Source organism: Balaenoptera borealis (assembly GCF_965194805.1).
Source record: "Balaenoptera borealis genome assembly, chromosome: 5".
NCBI classification, from domain to species: domain Eukaryota; kingdom Metazoa; phylum Chordata; class Mammalia; order Artiodactyla; family Balaenopteridae; genus Balaenoptera; species Balaenoptera borealis.
Window position 1 is genome coordinate 14,220,948 of NC_138862.1, and position 17,166 is coordinate 14,238,113.

The following is a 17,166-nucleotide window of genomic DNA, read 5'->3' on the forward strand; positions in this document are numbered from 1 at the left end:
ATTTGTGTCATCCATGTTGTTCATACAGCTTAGTGTGTTTGCTTTTATTATTTTATAGTATTTCATTGTCTATTCATGAAATTAACTAATGTCTTCCACTGTTGGTGAACTTTTGGGTTATTTGCAGTTCTTGGCTTTTATGAGAGGTATGTCTAAATATTTTAAAAGGAGATGACATACAGAATTGAAAATAAGATGTATGGTTGAAAAAATAAATTAAAATATAATTTACTCCTCAAAATAATAGTAAAAAGAAAACAGCAAGGAAGTGTAAAACAGAAGCTCTCAAATGGGATGATAAAAGTAAATCCAAATATATGGAATAACTGCGAATATATTATCTTTTACTAAAAGGTAAATACTAGACTGGGTCAAAACAATGTCTGAGGGAGAGCCTCTTATCATGGATACTCATAATATGAAACAATTCCGAAAGTTTAAGAGTAAAAGGGTAGGAAAATCTCCATAATCAAAAAACAAAGCAACTGGATTTACAGTTATAATATTAAACAATTAGGATTTACCATTGTTAAAATCAAAAACAAGTGGAGGTCAGCCTTGAAAATTCCCTGAGCAGACCAGTTTGGTCATACAAATAAAGCCGAATTTAGCTTACTTTGAAAGACTGACTTGACCTGGGTCACTTCTTGCTTATGCTTCTGGAAATCATAAGTGACACTTGAACTGTTTTCCAAGGTTGATATGAGGTAACCATTAGCCAAATTCCTATCATTTAAGAAAATTCTAATATTATAACCAATCACTGTGAAGAATATAAGCTTACTGTATAAGGTGCTTTATAACAATATACACCTGGGCCTCACTTTATGTTTTGGTTTGAGTGCTCCTGGCTTGCAAACTATTTGGTGTGTGCACAATAAAATTTTACTAATTAATACTTTGGTGATGCACTGGTTTTACTTCTGTTATTTCTGAACTTTTGACACTGTGAAATCGTTAAATAGGACAAAGAAGGTCCATAATATTTTTAAAAAGTGTAATAAATCTTATGCTCCAAACTGAAAAAAACACCAAATTATATAAAAACAAATTGTTAGAAATTCAAAAACAATTTATAAATACAGTAGAAATGGAAGACTTTAATATGCCTTTCTCAGTATTTCACAGCTGAAGTAGGAAATAAATAAATGTTAAAAACTGATCTGAATTATATAATAAACTAGATGATTTATTCCGTATATATTGAGCTATTTTTTCTATAACAAAGGACAAAAATAAAAGATAGTATATAGGTAAAAATTAGGTAAAGAATAACAAAATATAACTTTAAAGGAGAATGGAGAAATTATGTAGAGAGCAAAAATTAATGAAGTTAGAAAACACAAAAATAAAATACTTGATGCCTAGGTAAAAAAGGGAATGGCAGATATTGAGAAAATAAAAATTATAAGCAAATATTATTTATAACTCTATCCGAAATAATTTTAAAATCTCAAAAAATGAATAGGAGGGAGTATAAATTATAAAAAGTTATTCAAGAAGAAAAAAAACTGAACATATGAACAAATAATTGAGCTAAATATTGAAAATGTTTGTCAAAAATTACTTTCTGAAAATGCTTTGGGCTCAGAATACTAAGCTAATAAACTCTCTCACTTTGTTAAGGACATGTGAGAACACAGATCGTGTTGTGATCTATGAATCGTGTTATGGCACACAAAGAGCTGACACTATTTTACAAACTAGTTTTACCAAAATCTGATTATGAAAGTACAAAAAAATTTGATTATGAAAGTACAAAATAGAAAGCCAAAAAACTGATCTCATTTATAAATATAATCTCAACATTCTAAATAAATTTATAGGAAGTTACATTCCAGAAAAATTACAGAATTACATGTTTAAAATAAATTTATTACAAAACTAGTAGAAAATATGGATAAACCTTTTGGAGTGTGAAAGGTCTGTTTAAACATAATAACAAAGGAAGAAACTCTAAAAAATAGTTCATAAATGTTTATCAACAATGCAATGATCCAAATGAAATACAAGAGCCAAAGAGGGAAAAAAATTGCAAAGCTCTGTCTAAGTGCTTGTATGCTTAATACATAAAGGGCTGATATAAATTAAAAAAATGAATACCTTGATATAAAATTGGGCAGAGATGCAAGCAGACAATTCACCAAAAAGTTAATGAACATTACCAATAAACAAACAAACAAACAAACTCAGCTTCTTCAGTAATCAAAGCATTAGAAATTCAAACAACTGCTTACTGTCAAGCTATGATCGCTTCATTTTGACCTTGTGGAAGTCCAAAGATATTTAGAAGATCTTGATGTATTCCTAGAGCTTATATTCTCATGCTACTGCTGACTCTGGGTCCCCAGGAATTGTTTGGGGAATTATTCAATGTGTGCTAATTTTGTCAGCCTTGAGTTGACCAAATGTAAAAGTCAGGCCCTTTCCAACACACACACACACACACACACACACACACACACACACACACACACACACACCCCTCCACCCTGTCACCACACATGGTATGAAGCATTGATGGATATCAGGGGGAGGAAGTGAGTAGAGGTCTTTATAAAGCAACAGTTTGGACAATTTCAAATTGGAAAGGAGATACTTCCTGAAATTTCCTTCACGTTCCCATCTTTGGAGGAATTTTTGTTGTCTTGTTCAGTGAGATGCCTCAGCCTTGCCATACTGGATTGGCTCATTTGTTTCTCTCCCACCCGGGTTCTCCTTGGTTTTCCTCTCCTTTTTCTCTTCCCCTCCCCAGCAATTCCTCTAGTGTAGGTGGCAGAGAAGCAGTCTGTTGCCTTGGCTTCTGCTGACAAGTGTGCTCTGAAAGTCTCAACTTCTATCCCCAAGAGCCTATCAAAGCAGTTTCCCAAACAGGACAGTTTTTTATGAAGAACTGGCTGCTGGCTGTTAGGATAATAATGGTTCTGCCACTGTAGTAAGACCAGACATGAGTGTTTAGCAAAAAGTTTGTGTTGGCTGTAGGCTGCTTTAGATTATTCCCTAATGGTCTCTACCAATATTTCCTAGGGACATTTGTTTATTCTCCATTGTTGTTAGAATGACTGTGGACAAGTTTGAAAATCCCCAAGGATTATTTTTTACCACTTAAGGAATCCTCCTTCAGAACTTTATGTTCTAAAGTTTAGAAGGACTATCTTTACCCCCGTCACCGTGGTGACTAGTGATGAACCAGTGAGCTGTTCTTGGCCATAGCTATGAAGATTATCAATAGATATAATGCACTTTAATTATAGCCAGCATGGAATTTGAGGATTTGTGTTAGAATCTTGAGTCTTATTCCTGATCTAAAATATGGAACTATAAATGTTACATATACCAAGTCATTTGGGCTCTATATTTCATTAATTGCATGCTATATACATATAGGTAAAAATTTATATGTGGTTAAGAATTTACTATGATTTTAAGTAAATTGAAATTTTTATTTTGGAAAAACCAGACCCCTACAAAGCCTTGACTTAAATAAAAGAGAAAGGGGAATAGAGAACAATTATTTAGTGAGCATCAAAATGTTGCCTCACCAGACTCTATATGGTATGTCCCATTATCATTTCCATTTACAGGCAAGGAAAGAGACTTTAGGAGGTTAATGCTCAAGGTCGCACAGCTAGTTGACCCTAGTTTTCATATGTAATCTTCACAGAAAACTGAGATAATACATGTTTTTTGTTTGCTGAATCTAAATTATGCAAATTACCTGGATAATTGGGTTTTCTATAATGGAAATCCGGAAAGACTTTTGAGAAACTGGAATTTTTAGCATTTTTCCAGGAGAAGCTCCTTGGTCTTCTTGAGTCTACTGGCCCACCCTTCCTTGATTTGAAAGTTTTTTTTTAAAATCATTTCAGTGGTTGTTAAAAAAAATTCTTTTTTCACTCTTTACTTGTTGCTAACTTCTATTCCCAGTATGTCTGTTAATAGCTAAGACATTGACATTCACCACTGGATCAGTGCAGTTACGGCACTCTCTTAATTGGAAGAGGGTGAATGTTAATCATTTGAATTATTATTATGATATTTTCAGGCCAAGAGTGCCCGGGAGGCTTTTTAATATGGAAATCCACCGAATGATAACAGGAAAAAATTTACTCCTTCCCAGTGTGGTTATAATTTAAAGGTGAAAATAAGTACAATGCAGCTAAATGGAATTATTAGTTGGTCAAACATTGTAACTTTACAAGCTATGAATAATGTCTTTCCCCAGAGCCTCCTCCTAAGATGTTTGCAGGAAATTTAAAGTACAGCATAGATACCTCACCATCACTTTGTACAATTTGGAATTTAGTTTTTCAGTTTTAATATTCTCTGGTATAAGAACAAACCTAATAGGATTAACTCTTAATTTATTGACCCCTAAGACATGAAAATCATTTCTCCAACTTTAGGAAGTATAAACTCAATATCAAATCTGAGTAGGTGGCTGAAGCCTAGGAAGATTTTTTATCTATAATTCTCTTAAGCCGGATTCCAGCAGGTAATTTGAAAGTGGCAAACTCCCTTATTACTAAATCCCAGAGCCAAGAATTTCCTTTACGTCTCTCTTTTTTTTGCTCCTCCTTGCACTTATCTGTGAATGACATTTCCAATTCCTAGAAAAAAACACTTGAGTCAGCAATTGCCCACCTCCGTTTTGAAAATTCTCTGGAACTGCTATTTTTGGAAGCGTAGGATAGTCATCTCTCCTTACTTTAAGATAATTGGGATGAAAACTGTAACACTCAATGACAGTTTGCTTTCTTGTAGAGCCTTTTATGTATGAATCACAAAGCGTTTTGCAAACCATAACTTAGTTCTTGCAGCTCCCTGGGGAGGCAGATCCCATTAACACTGTTTTACAGATGATCATGAAACAGGAGCAGGGAGTTTCAATGAGTAGCCTCTGGTCAGGCAATGAGTCAGTGGGAAAGTCGGGAGAAAAAACTGGTAGAACTTTTGACATGCACCTTGAATGTGATGCCTTAAGAAGGGTGAGGAATTATTAATAAATGAGCAAGATAAATGGAGATCCATTTGAAGAACTGTTTTGCAATGAGCAATCATTGTTCTAATGAATTATTTAAAGTATGTCTTAGCTTAAATGAATCTGAAATTGCACTGTATTTTTTCCTGGCAGCTCACCGTGGCATAAAACTTTTTGGGTCTATTGGTTTTTGAATTTAGCGTTTATGTGTATATATAAATGGGAGGCTGTGGGACAACTACTAGGGTAATTTTTGGTGGCCCCTAGTAGGTGATGTCAATAACTAAAGAGGAAGATATTTAAAATATGCAACAGTAGAAAATACAATGGGAGAAGCAAAAAATAATTTCAATTGATTTAGTGTAATATTTAGGTATGTAACAGTGAACAATTAGAAAACTGGGAGCCACTTTGCAAAGAGGTCATTTAGTTAGTCCAACCTCTGCTACACTTAAAACATTCCACTTAAGAGAGAATTCTATTTGCTAAAAGTAATTGAGGAGGCAGGACTTCATTAGACAATGTTAGAAATGACCTGTAATTGAAATGTGTACGTCTATTTGCTGATGGTGAAATGATTTAGTCATTGAGGGGGGCAGAACAGCTATCCAGGTTGGGCCTGGAGGCTGCACTTTGATTAGAGTTGCCAGAGGACCAGGGTCTCAGCTTTGCCTGCTGAGCCTTTTGGTTTTGTTAGTTTACCTGCGGTTAGCAGGCTCTGGAGGACTGAGTCAAGTTAGCCAAACTTGAAAGAGACTGATGTATAAATGAAAGTGAAAATTTAATTCACATTGAAATCAGATTAGTTTATTTGTGCTGGATATTTAGTGCATTGTATTTCTAGTAGGCGAGGCCAGTTGGGAAACCAAATTAATATCAGAATTCTACTTGAAGAGTCTAGTTCGAGGGTTGGATGATCTGAATGACATGTTCATTATGTCTGAAAAAGATGCATTTGCCCAATGGACAATGAGAACATCTGCTTGGCTGATCGGATGGCCTGCAGGCCTCTACTCTTCTGCAAAGGTTACATTACCCTTGACATGTTTCCATTAGTTGGACTGCAGGTTCTCTAATGATAATTATTTGCCTGGGTATTGAGATGTAGAAGACAATTTAGTCTGAAAAAAATCCATTTAGAAACCATCTTTTCAAAAGTTGATTATTTCTGAAGCCGGGCACACATTTCATTCTGTTTATCTCTTTCATTTTAGATTGATTCTTATTGATTTCTATTACCATGCCCATCTTCTGATTTATAGCCCCAGAATCTGGATGGCACTAAGTTGGGACTACTGTTATACTTAAATTACATATAACATAATTTCATCTCTCAAATTGCATATTAATCATTCCTTTTAACTCTTCCTAGTTATTTTTTAGTTTTTTTCTTTTATACCCATTTTCTATTTCTTTTTTTTTTTTTGCAACACCTTAGCTATTTTTGTACCTCTCCTAGAATAATATCTAAATCTGAAAGCTTCAGAACCAAAAGTCATTTTTTACTGTGGAGCTTACAGGAGATTTCTGGGCCAATAAAGAGAAATTGGTGGCTGTATTGGTATCAAGAGGGGAAAAAGATACTAAAGCTAAGGGAGGAAATGAAAGATGAAATAGAGTATCAGGCCCAGTTGATTTTTTTCCTGTAGGATCATTTGGTCAACCTTTAGTTCTTTTGTTACTTAGCAAAAGCAATTTCTGTCTTTCGGGTCACCTCATAGTTCAATATCAAAGATAACCATGGTCAGAAAAGCAAGGACAGAGCATTGTTCTAGGATTCCTGTAAGAAGACTGGCCCTTTACCTTGAACTGTGACCTTCCTGACCTGTGGCTAAGTTGCACGCAGGGAGAGACACATCGTCTTAAAACACAAACAATGTTTGTGTTCAGTTTTACCCTCACCCTAAATAAAGAGACATCCCAAGGAAGTGGACTCTTAGACTCTAAAGCTGAAGCAGAAAATGGAAGGCAGTCTAGCAGTTGGGAACAATTCACTCTTAGCCCTACTACTGGTATTGGATATTCTTCCAATTTTAATTGCACCTTCATGATTTCCAAACCACAACAAATCACAAAACAATTCCATCTAAAATATAAGATTGCATAGTCTTCAAAGGGCTGGGTGAGACTGGTAGAGTTCTCATGGTTTCCAGTGATACCTGAGGCTTCCATACGTCTTACTACTTCATCTGTTATAGAACACACTTATTGTCCATAGAGTCTGGAGCTTCATAGTGTTTAATGAGAAATAAAACCAGAGGAAAAGATTACTATTGAATGGCTGAAGCTACTTGAAAGTATGGAGAATTGTCTTTAGCCAGATGCATTGTCTCTGCGCATAGGCCTGCAGGTAAGTGGCTGGTACTCTGAGTCAAAAACTTGTCAAATTGGAGAGTTAGAGGGAGCTGTTGAGGTCATCGCATTGGTACCAATTCTTGTAAGAGTCACCTTCACAGGGAACTCACAGGAGATAATGAACTGTCTGTCTACTTTGAACATACCTTGAACATAATATAGAATGTGAAATTCAGATTTTTCTCTGAGGGTACCCTAAGTCCATGTCAGGGATTTCCAGTTCAGTTCTGGCATCCTGGCAATTCAGGGAATAAGGTAATTTTAGTTTCATGGCCAAAATGATATTTTCAGTCCCACACCTTCATCTAGAATTTTGCCACTCCCCCACCAAGAAGTGATGTCTACTTCACCTTCTCTCAGACGTGGGCCTTTGTGATGCTCTGAGACAGAATGTGGTCAAAGTGATGTTGCATGACTTTGGAGCCTCGGTCAGAAAAAATGAGAAAGCTTCTGCCTAGCTCTTGCTTTGCGGATTCTCACTCTTGGAACCAGCCTCTTTGTTGGAGAACTCCTGGCCACACGAGGAGGCCATGAATAGGTATCCCAGCTGATGGCAATCATCGACTGACAGACACATGAACAAATGATACTTCAGATAACTACAGCCCCCAGCTCCCCCCATCCCTCTATGACGCCTGCAACAGAGACAAACCAGCCTTGCTGTGCTTTGTCCAAATTCCTGAGCCACAGAATCCATGGGCATAATAAATGGTTGTTTTGTCCACTAAGTTTTGGGGTAATTTGTTGCACAGTAATTGATAAGCAGAAGAAGGGCTTTTGGATTATATATGTATGTGTGAGTGGGGTGTTTTTAAGTGGTAACATTCTCAGAATTAAAATGAGTTAAACTTTTAAAAATATTTATTAAATCATTTAAAATGTTTATTATTTAGATCTCTATTAAACTATCTTATTAAACCATTAAGCCATTTAAACCATTGCCATGATTTCTATACTGACAATTTTTGCCATAGTTTCATATTAAGTTCATTATTATTCAACTAACATTTTTATTTATATTAATTCACCTTTTAAACAAAAATAACTTGAGCCTCATCCTATGTAATGATATCCATGAATTTATGGCTTGTATAACCTAGCCATACTTTATTAATACACTTAAAAATAAATATATAACTATTAAGACTAACAAGTGTTTACTTAGTAACTAAAATTATTTCCCATTGCATAGTTAGTGTATATCTCACTTTGGAAAAAAAAAAAATCCTTCATTTTGGAAAACAACTGTGACATCAAGCTGACAATGAGATCTTTCAACCTTTTAATGTTTAGGGTGTCAACTCTTAGGGACTAGCCTATTTAAGGAAACAACACAGTGTGATTGACATTACTTGGGAGAAATTAAAAACCTGCTTATATTCTAGCTGTGTTTAAGCACTTTTGCAATTTCTCATTTGGTCATTTCAGAAATTGCTCTAAAAATGCAAATGTTACTTGTTTGATGCTCAGTTTGTGTACAAGATATTCCTTAGGCTTGCACGGACAGAGATATGGATGTACCCTGAGGGGCTCTGAACTAAGGATTAGAAGGACCAGTTATTATTATTATTATTTTTTATTTGCACCACTCAGCTTGTGGAATCTTAGTTCGCGGGTCGGCAGTGAAAGCGTGGAGTCCTAACCACCGGACCGCCACGGAATTCCTTCACCAGTTACTTTTCTTAACTCAAATAGAAAGTGTTTGGAATCTGGTGTCTCAGTCTGAGTTCTCTAATGGCAGAGCTTGAGACAGTTAGTTTGGGAATTTTATTTTGGGGAATGCAGCAAAGGGGGAGTGAAACAGAGGAGGGGGGAAGGCCACCACAGAAATTGTTATTGAGTCACCACCATCACAAGCAACTCGCGCATGATTTTGAGGGACTTTCTGAAATAGTTTCAGAACCGTCTACCTGGAGGATGAAAGGTGGGAACATTTACCCATTGGTTTGCATTTCCCGTTGCTCAAGCAAGACCCCATTTCTGGGCAGTGCATACAGAAGTGCAGTCATTTAGCATGGACTTCCCTTGTAGCGGTGTCAGAGAAGACCTAGGACCAGAAGCAAGAAGTAGGTGAGTGGCCCTAAAATGAAGGAAGAAGTGTCTGGGCGCACCACCACGAAGTTGGCTTAAGTCTGTGCAAAGAGGATGCAGTAAGAGATGGGATGAAACAATTTAGAACTAGTGCACAAACATGTCTGATACACTTGGCAATGATGCTTCCTCTCTGAGACTTAGTGTCTCATCAGTCAGATGAGAGAAATAGACTAGAGGACTTTAAGATCCGGTTCTGATAGTCCAATTACTAACCTGAGGTAGTACTGGCCTAATGCTATACTCCTAATCCCCTGGATAGGCCGATCAGACCAAAGAAGGGTTGGGCTGAAAGGGTATAAGCACAGGTCAGACCAAGAAGGATTGGACTGAAAGGGCATAAGCACAGGTCAGCTAGGTGATGCTAAGACAAGACTTATACTTCTCCTGTCTCTTACGTAACTCCTAGCATCCTTACCCTTCTGGGTACTAAGTAGGCCCTGAATATTTCTGTATCAGGGAAGGATAATACATCTGTGTGACCTGGGGACTTCTCTCTCAGGCCCTATGCATAAACATTACTCAGGTCTGGTCACAAATGGGTTCACCCCTTATTACTTGAAAGACTGGACATGGAGCACATGCCAACTACAATGGGATGTCCTGCAAGAGAGTTTGCTGTGGTCTCAAAACTTGGGATTCTACCCATTTTTATTGATAGCACCCTGATTCTGATTCCCAATAAAGGCACCCATGAAAAAATACATGAATTTGAAAACTGGCATCAAGAAAAAGAGAATGGTGGTTCAATTTAGGATTTTTCAACCTTGATATTATCCTCTGAGGGTTTATTTGTCTACAAGTCATGTAGCTGGTGATTGCTATTTTCAAGTTCTAAAAGCAGCAACTATTTTGCTGGTCTTTGTTTGCTTCTTTCACTTACCTGCTTTCTGCCTTACATTTCCCTCCAGCCCCAAAGATTCAAGCCATCTTATGATTGATGTTTTTTGAAAAGAGTTTGGAAAATGAATTTCACTTCAGTTTTGGTGCAAATCACTCAGCCTTTGGGGGTTTATAATGTCTTGGTTAATAGGATTCTGGAGATTCAACCCAGAGGTCTGTGTGAAGTTGGGAAAAAAATGGCAGAACAATTCAGCCAAGATGTAGTTAATTTTTAAAGCAGTCTTTATGTTCTGTACTTAAATTTTTGAATTCTCTTTTTATATTTCTTAAGAGACAATGAATAGCTTCAATTTGAGAATGTGAGCATCCTGAAAAAGTGCAGAATGACAAAATCTCATTTTATGGTTTTTAATTTTTCAGCAAGTTCACTATTCCTCCATTTGATGAGACAAAGTGATTTTTTTGAACTGGCATTGGTCAACATTATTACCCCAACTTTGTGATGAAAAGTATCCTTCCAGCATATCAAACCTTCAGCCTCCCACATATGCTTAACTCTTTTTACTCTCAAACACTTGGCCTTGTAAGTGATTGCTGTGATTCAGTTTTGAGTGAAAGAATTGCTCAGTTCCAGTCTGTGATAATTATTGTATAAGGCTTAGATTTTTCTAAACAAACGAGAGAAAATTACCCATCAGGGATGAAGATAATGGGTAGTAGTTCTTTAATCTCTCATCTGCTCTCATCACAGCCTACTCTCACTTCATGCCCTGCAGACACAAGAATAATCTTCACAAACCTTTTCGCTGAGTTGAAGTATCATATTGCCTATAACTACGTCATGATAGCTGCCGTCCGCATAATTTTTTCCTCACATTCCAATGAAAGGATGATTTATTGACTTCATTTAACAACATTGTAGACTTAGATTTGTGTAGAGTTTCTTCAAGCTTCACGTGGCTGTCAGTGCATGTTTCTTCACCTTTGCATCTTACAGTCCATCCAGATGAAGAGTCTAGATGCTTGCATTTAAATATTGAATGTACGAGAGTATAAAGTAGCTTTCCTAACTCTACATAGGATAGTGTAAGACATAAGCCTCTTCTGTTTTCCAGAGAGCCTGCCAGCTGCTAAATAGAAAGCAATCCATTGAGGAGAGCCCTAGATTTAATTACTTAAAGAATCTATTGGTTTTGCTTCCTTTGTGACTGGAAGAAAACTCTAAAATATCATCTTAAAGTGATTTCAAAGTCTGTGAATCCTGTTTTTCAGAAGGGTCTTGCCACCTACATCTGAAAAATCAATTCACTCCTCTGCTGTTCTCTAATAATTAGTTGTACGTGTTGCCATTTTAAATAATTTTAATTTCAAATCATAGTTCCTAGCTATTAAAGGCTTTTTGTCTCTTCCTGTTTTGTTTGTAGTGACCTTGCGTTTTATTCTAATGAAGTAAAATTGTCAAAAGTATATAGAATGAAAAAACACATGAAGTTTAAAGATAGCAGTGCTTGTAACTTACTATTTAAAATTTTATCTATTATTGTTGTTGTCAATTGATGAAACTGGAGTAGAAATAAAGACTACAGTCTTTGTAGTGTCATCAATGGAACATTGATTGATTGATTTTTTAAAATAAATTTTTGCTTGAACTTTAATGAAGACATCTCACCATGTTTAAATATTCCCAGCGTAGGTTGACAGCTCATGGCTCTATTTTATTTGCATCTCAACTTAGTCAAATATAAGCTGTGTGACTTTGACTAGCCATTCAACCTCCTTGAACTTCAGCTTCTTTGTGTGACATGATACCTAGTCCATAGGGTTGCTGGAAGCATTCAGTTGTGATGGTGTATGTGAAACCTCTAACTTAATGCCTGGAAGAGGCTCAAAAAATGTTCATTTCCTTCCTTCTGAAGCTGATGGAAGATATTTTCTAGAATTTTTTTTATTTGTAATTTTCATGCAGTGGAAAAGAAGAATCAAGACAGAGTAATGATTTCAACAAATCTCTTCTATTCCAGAAATGTGGCAATAGGTACTGAAAACTTCTCCTGTGTCACTTTACCACTAACTTCATGTTTTCACTTGGTTGCTTGATTAATTTACATGATGAAGTACTTTTCCACATTAGCCTATGAATCCATGGCTGGTAGAAGCCTGTAAACTACGCATCCATTTTCAAACAAGCAAGCCAGCCCTTGTGACCAGGGACTGGGACCTTCAAACACCAACTGGGATATTCCCCGTGGTGGGAAGAGCATAGTCCCAACCTTGTGGAAAGTAGTCATCTCGTTAATTTCTCCCCATACCTGAGAACACGCTGCGAGTCACTGAGGGAGTGATGGTCTGATCTCTGGGAATTATAATACCGCCCACAGCACAGCATCGTCTCGTTGAGGTGTGTTATTAGCCTCCAAATTAGAGCCGTGGGGAGCTCCCAACATGGCTTCAGTGGGATGAATAGAGAATGAAGCATTTGGCAAAAGGACTTCTGATGAGTTCTAACATAAAGCTGTTTGCTTTGTGCATGTGTAAAATGCAGTCTACTATAGCCTTCGAATATACATAAATCCATTGTTGTCCCTCTTTCCTACCCCACATAAGCCAGTTTACACAATGAGTCAGATCTTACAGCTGTTTTGATGTAGAAATATCACCAACCACTGAAGCTGTGTTGAAGTGACTTATTTTGCCAGAGTTGAAAGGGTTGCGTACAGATGGATCAAAAGGATCAATCATTTTGGTGTTGAGGATTGACTCTATTGTAGCAAAATGAAATACAGGAGAATGATATCCTTCTATGGTTTCCCCAAGAATAAAAAGAATAATTAAATGTTATAGTACACTGTTCACACATCTATTCATCACCAAATATTGATTAAAGGCCTACTTTTTCCCACTTTCTCCTCCCCTTATCCTTGATGGAGACAGTGACCTTAAAGAGCCTTTGGTTTGTGCATAATAAAAGTGCATCCTATCTATAAGTTTTTGTGTGAAAATAAACATCTTTTGAATATATTGAGCATCTTGGGAGAAAGAAACTCTACCTTTTCAAATTAACGTTATAATAATTTAAAAAATTAACTAAGCCTGTTCCACTGGCATATTGATGAGTCTTATGAGTCACTCTTATCCATTGTTACAAGATTAAACATTTTAGGAATAAAGCTCATCCAATTTATTTAGAAAGAAACTTGGCTACAAATGCAGTCCCACATAATTAGCTTCTGATTTGCTTTGCTGCTTGGACATAAAGGGTGAGTCCCACTGCCCTCTAACGTTCCCAGGGGCATCTTGCTCTGATCACCTAATTGATTTTCCAAGCCAGTTTGTACTCTGGATATGTCTTTGTGTCCTTTTTCCTGATAGGTGTTGTCATTGTCATCTTGAAGCATATTCAGGAATGTTCCTTGTTCATTAGAAGCTCTGTTAGCTATGGGAGGGTGACTGATTAAGTTATGCCTAAAACATTAAGTATCAACAACAACCCAAGCTTGGTGTGGGTGTGTAATTAGTCCCAGTCAGAAGGGAGAGAGTGTCATGGTGGAATGGTGGCATGTTTGATGTTACTGTCGATGGACACTCATTGTTATCTAAGCAAAATGAATGAGGGATGAAGTGTGGGCTGGGATGACCAATAGCTCTGAAGCTGTCAACCAACCTTCTTAATCCTGGGACTAAGTACAGTCCAGAAGCCTATGATTTAGTTACCAAACTACTAAACTTTCTTTATGAGGATGAAGGCTTCTCAAGAGACAATTAACCTGGAGAGTCACAAGATGTTCTAACGCAAGCCAGTGTGAGCCAAGGAAGCCAGGAAGACCAGGGTGGGAGCCCCACTCACCAGCAAGGATATATAAAAGCTTGGAGCCTGAAGTGGCATTCACAGTTCAGGAGCCAGCTTCAGCAAGTTACTCACATCTCTCCATCTGGCACCATGTCCTACAACTGCTCCACAAGGAAACTCTCTTCCAGGATGATTGGAGGACAATACACTGTGCCAGTGGCCCCAGTTGCCACAGTTTCTACCCCGGATGCCGACTGCCTGAGTGGCATCTATTTGCCCAGCTCCATCCAAACTGGCTCCTGGCTCCTGGACCACTGTCAGAAGACCTGCTGCAAGCCCATTGCTTGCCAGCCAACCTGCTACCAGCCAACTCCTTATGTCTCCAGCCCTGTCCGGGTGACCTGCCCTCGGCAAACAACTTGTGTCTCCAATCCCTGCTCAACTCCCTGCAGCCGGCCGCTCACCTTTGTCTCCAGTGGCTGTCAGCCCCTGGGTGGCATCTCTACTGTGTGCCAACCAGTGAAAAGTGTCTCCACTGTCTGCCAGCCGGTGGGAGGAGTCTCCACCACCTGTCAACCATCCTGCGGGGTCTCCAGGATGTACAAGCAGTCCTGCGTGTCCAGCTGGCGAAGAATTTGCTGAGTGTGCAGGGGCCCGTGAGCGAATCAAGACTCCATGACCTGCCAGCTGTGTTTCCAGGATCTTCCAACAAGCTGCCTGTTCCTGAATAACTCTTCATTGCTGACCCCTGTTCTAACTGCCTGACTGCTGGCTGCCAGGCTTGAATAAGCTGACGTTGGCAATCTAACGTTTTTCTGGCCAGCACCAATCTTGTTTTAAGTGTTTGATCACTGGTGGCACATATACCTCTGGATGTTTCCAGAAATTTACCACCCATGCCCCAGTCTCTAATGGTTTTGGCATGTTTTGACCTAGCTGCTTTGTCTTCTGGCTTGTTTTTGTGCCTCGGAAAAAGGGAACTTGTTTCGCTCTGTATTTCTCAATAAACCTTAATTACTTGGCATTACAAATATACGTCTCAGTAGAGTTCTTTATTTGCAAGAATTTTTGCTGTCTGTGAATCATCCTTTGCTGATTAGGGTCTGATTTTCTTTTCTGAGAATGGAGTATGGGTTCAGTCACTGTGTTTAATGGCAAGCAAGTGATTATCTTATATTTTACTCGGTTAGAGAGTCTTTGGACATGTACTCAAGTAGAGTGACTGGTCCTCTATATTTCCCCCAATTTTTTATGGGCTTGCAGAATAATTTCCATGCAGGACAAAGAAATCTTACCTGAGAAACCAAGTAGTTTGGGGAATTGTACAGCGAAGGGGACAATGGTGTCAGTTAGAGGTTCAGAGTCTTACTTCATCAGAGGACCACAGTGGAAAACTTTGCAAAGGATCCCTCCATGATTAGATGGGAGGCAGGGAGAAGGAGGAAGGATGAAGATGTCAGTTTCTAGGTCCTGAGATTTATGGCATGAAAAAGGTGGCTGTAGCTTTCTAGTTCCCTCACTTGCTGCTGTGTATTGGTAGACCCCCAAACATGTTCGGAGTAACCTAAAGTTCTGTGTTTTAGTTATTCTGGGCAGGGAAGATTTAAAAACAAATTTCAAACACATGTTGGTTTATTTTAATACTTAGAGCCTTATTTTGTGCTTGCTTTCCATTGGAGCCCACATGCAGATAAAACAAGCCATCTGCACTGGTGGTCAACACACTAACTCCTTCTGCCTTTTTTAGGAAGTGAGAACTGACCGCCAGTTGGTTTCCTTTTGTCCTCATTCTCTGTTACGTCCAGAAACACATCTCTATATTTCCTTTTCAGAGTTGCTCAAGGACAAACAGTAGAGAAATTTTTTTTTTTTTTACAGAAAATGGAGGCACATGTGGTGTGCCTGCCAGGAGCAATGGGTGCCTTTTCTCATAACAGAGGTGCTTAGTGCCTTATGGAGAATCTGACCATCCACTTCTTTTGTCAGCACAAAATGGTTTTCTTATTTCACTAACAGTTTTTCAGAGAGGCAAAACGTATGGACAATTTCTGGAGGGAAAATTTTCCTTTCTTCCTATCACTGACTCTACTCTTAGAAGAAATGTTCTCTCTAATCAAAGAAATGTTAGTATGTATGACTCACTGTACTATCTCATTAAAGTAAGTCATAGTTTTTACTATACATTGGTTTCATGACTCTTCTTTTTAAAAATAACACCCTGGCTTTCAGAAATGCTCTGGTTTACTCTATAATGGAGATCACTATGAGAACCCTAGATGGCCCATTCAAAGCTGTCATTTACTGAACTCTCACATTGTTTATTTCAGTCACTTCACATATGATATTGAAAATATGGAGTTTTTCAGAGGCTTACACATTATTAATAATTCTTTTGTTCATGTTTTTTTCTTCAGCTTCCCAGTTTTCAATAAAAATGACTAGAACAGAGATGCCTTTTTTTTCCTTTTTCTTTAGACAGCTAATCATCTTTAAGATTCATGTAGTAGCAATATTTAATAACATAGATTTTATAGACTGAGATGAGTGAACTTTTGCTTGGGCTATTTATTGTGATGGTGTGAACATCCAAGGATATTGTAGCTATCCTGCCAAGCTATTTCCTTGCTTTTACTTCTGTTTGGGGAATCATCTATTTTGCTATTAGAGCTATTCTATTTGTACTTGAACTTAGAAAGTTCTCTCCATTCTTTGCTTTATTTCATAATAAATTGTAAAATTGCAAAGTTTGTCTTTGAGGACAGTCTTTTAAAAGATAGAACAGCGATGATTTCTTTCTCTTCTTGGTCTAGGACCCAGAAATATGTCTTGTATGTAATAGTCTGTAGCTGTGGGGAAGCAGTTCGAGGGACTTTGGTTCAAATCCTGGTTTCTGCCCCTTGGCTGCAGGCTTGTTAAGCTCCCTAAACCTTAGCTCATCTATAAAACAAAGATAACGATACCATCATATGCCTCTGTTTCAGGAATAAACTGAGACAATAAGTGTGCATCCCAGGTATCACTGAGGCATCCTGTCATTTGATATTGAAGTGAAATTGGTTTTCACCATCTTTTCTTCTTTGGTGGGAATCCTGGCTACTCCTAGCATCGC

At 37.7% G+C, this 17,166-nt stretch overlaps 1 protein-coding gene across 1 annotated transcript in view; it reads left to right on the forward strand.

The window, feature by feature from the left end:
• Positions 1–16,558, forward strand: part of KRTAP11-1 (keratin associated protein 11-1) — a 43,895-nt gene extending 27,337 nt beyond the window's left edge. The window contains exon 1 of the mRNA XM_082393683.1: positions 1–16,558. This exon is cut by the window's left edge and continues 27,337 nt beyond it. Within this exon, the coding sequence (XP_082249809.1) occupies positions 14,208–14,699 (492 nt within the window). The 5' untranslated portion in view covers positions 1–14,207 and the 3' untranslated portion in view covers positions 14,700–16,558.
• The last annotated feature ends 608 nt before the right edge of the window (positions 16,559–17,166 follow it).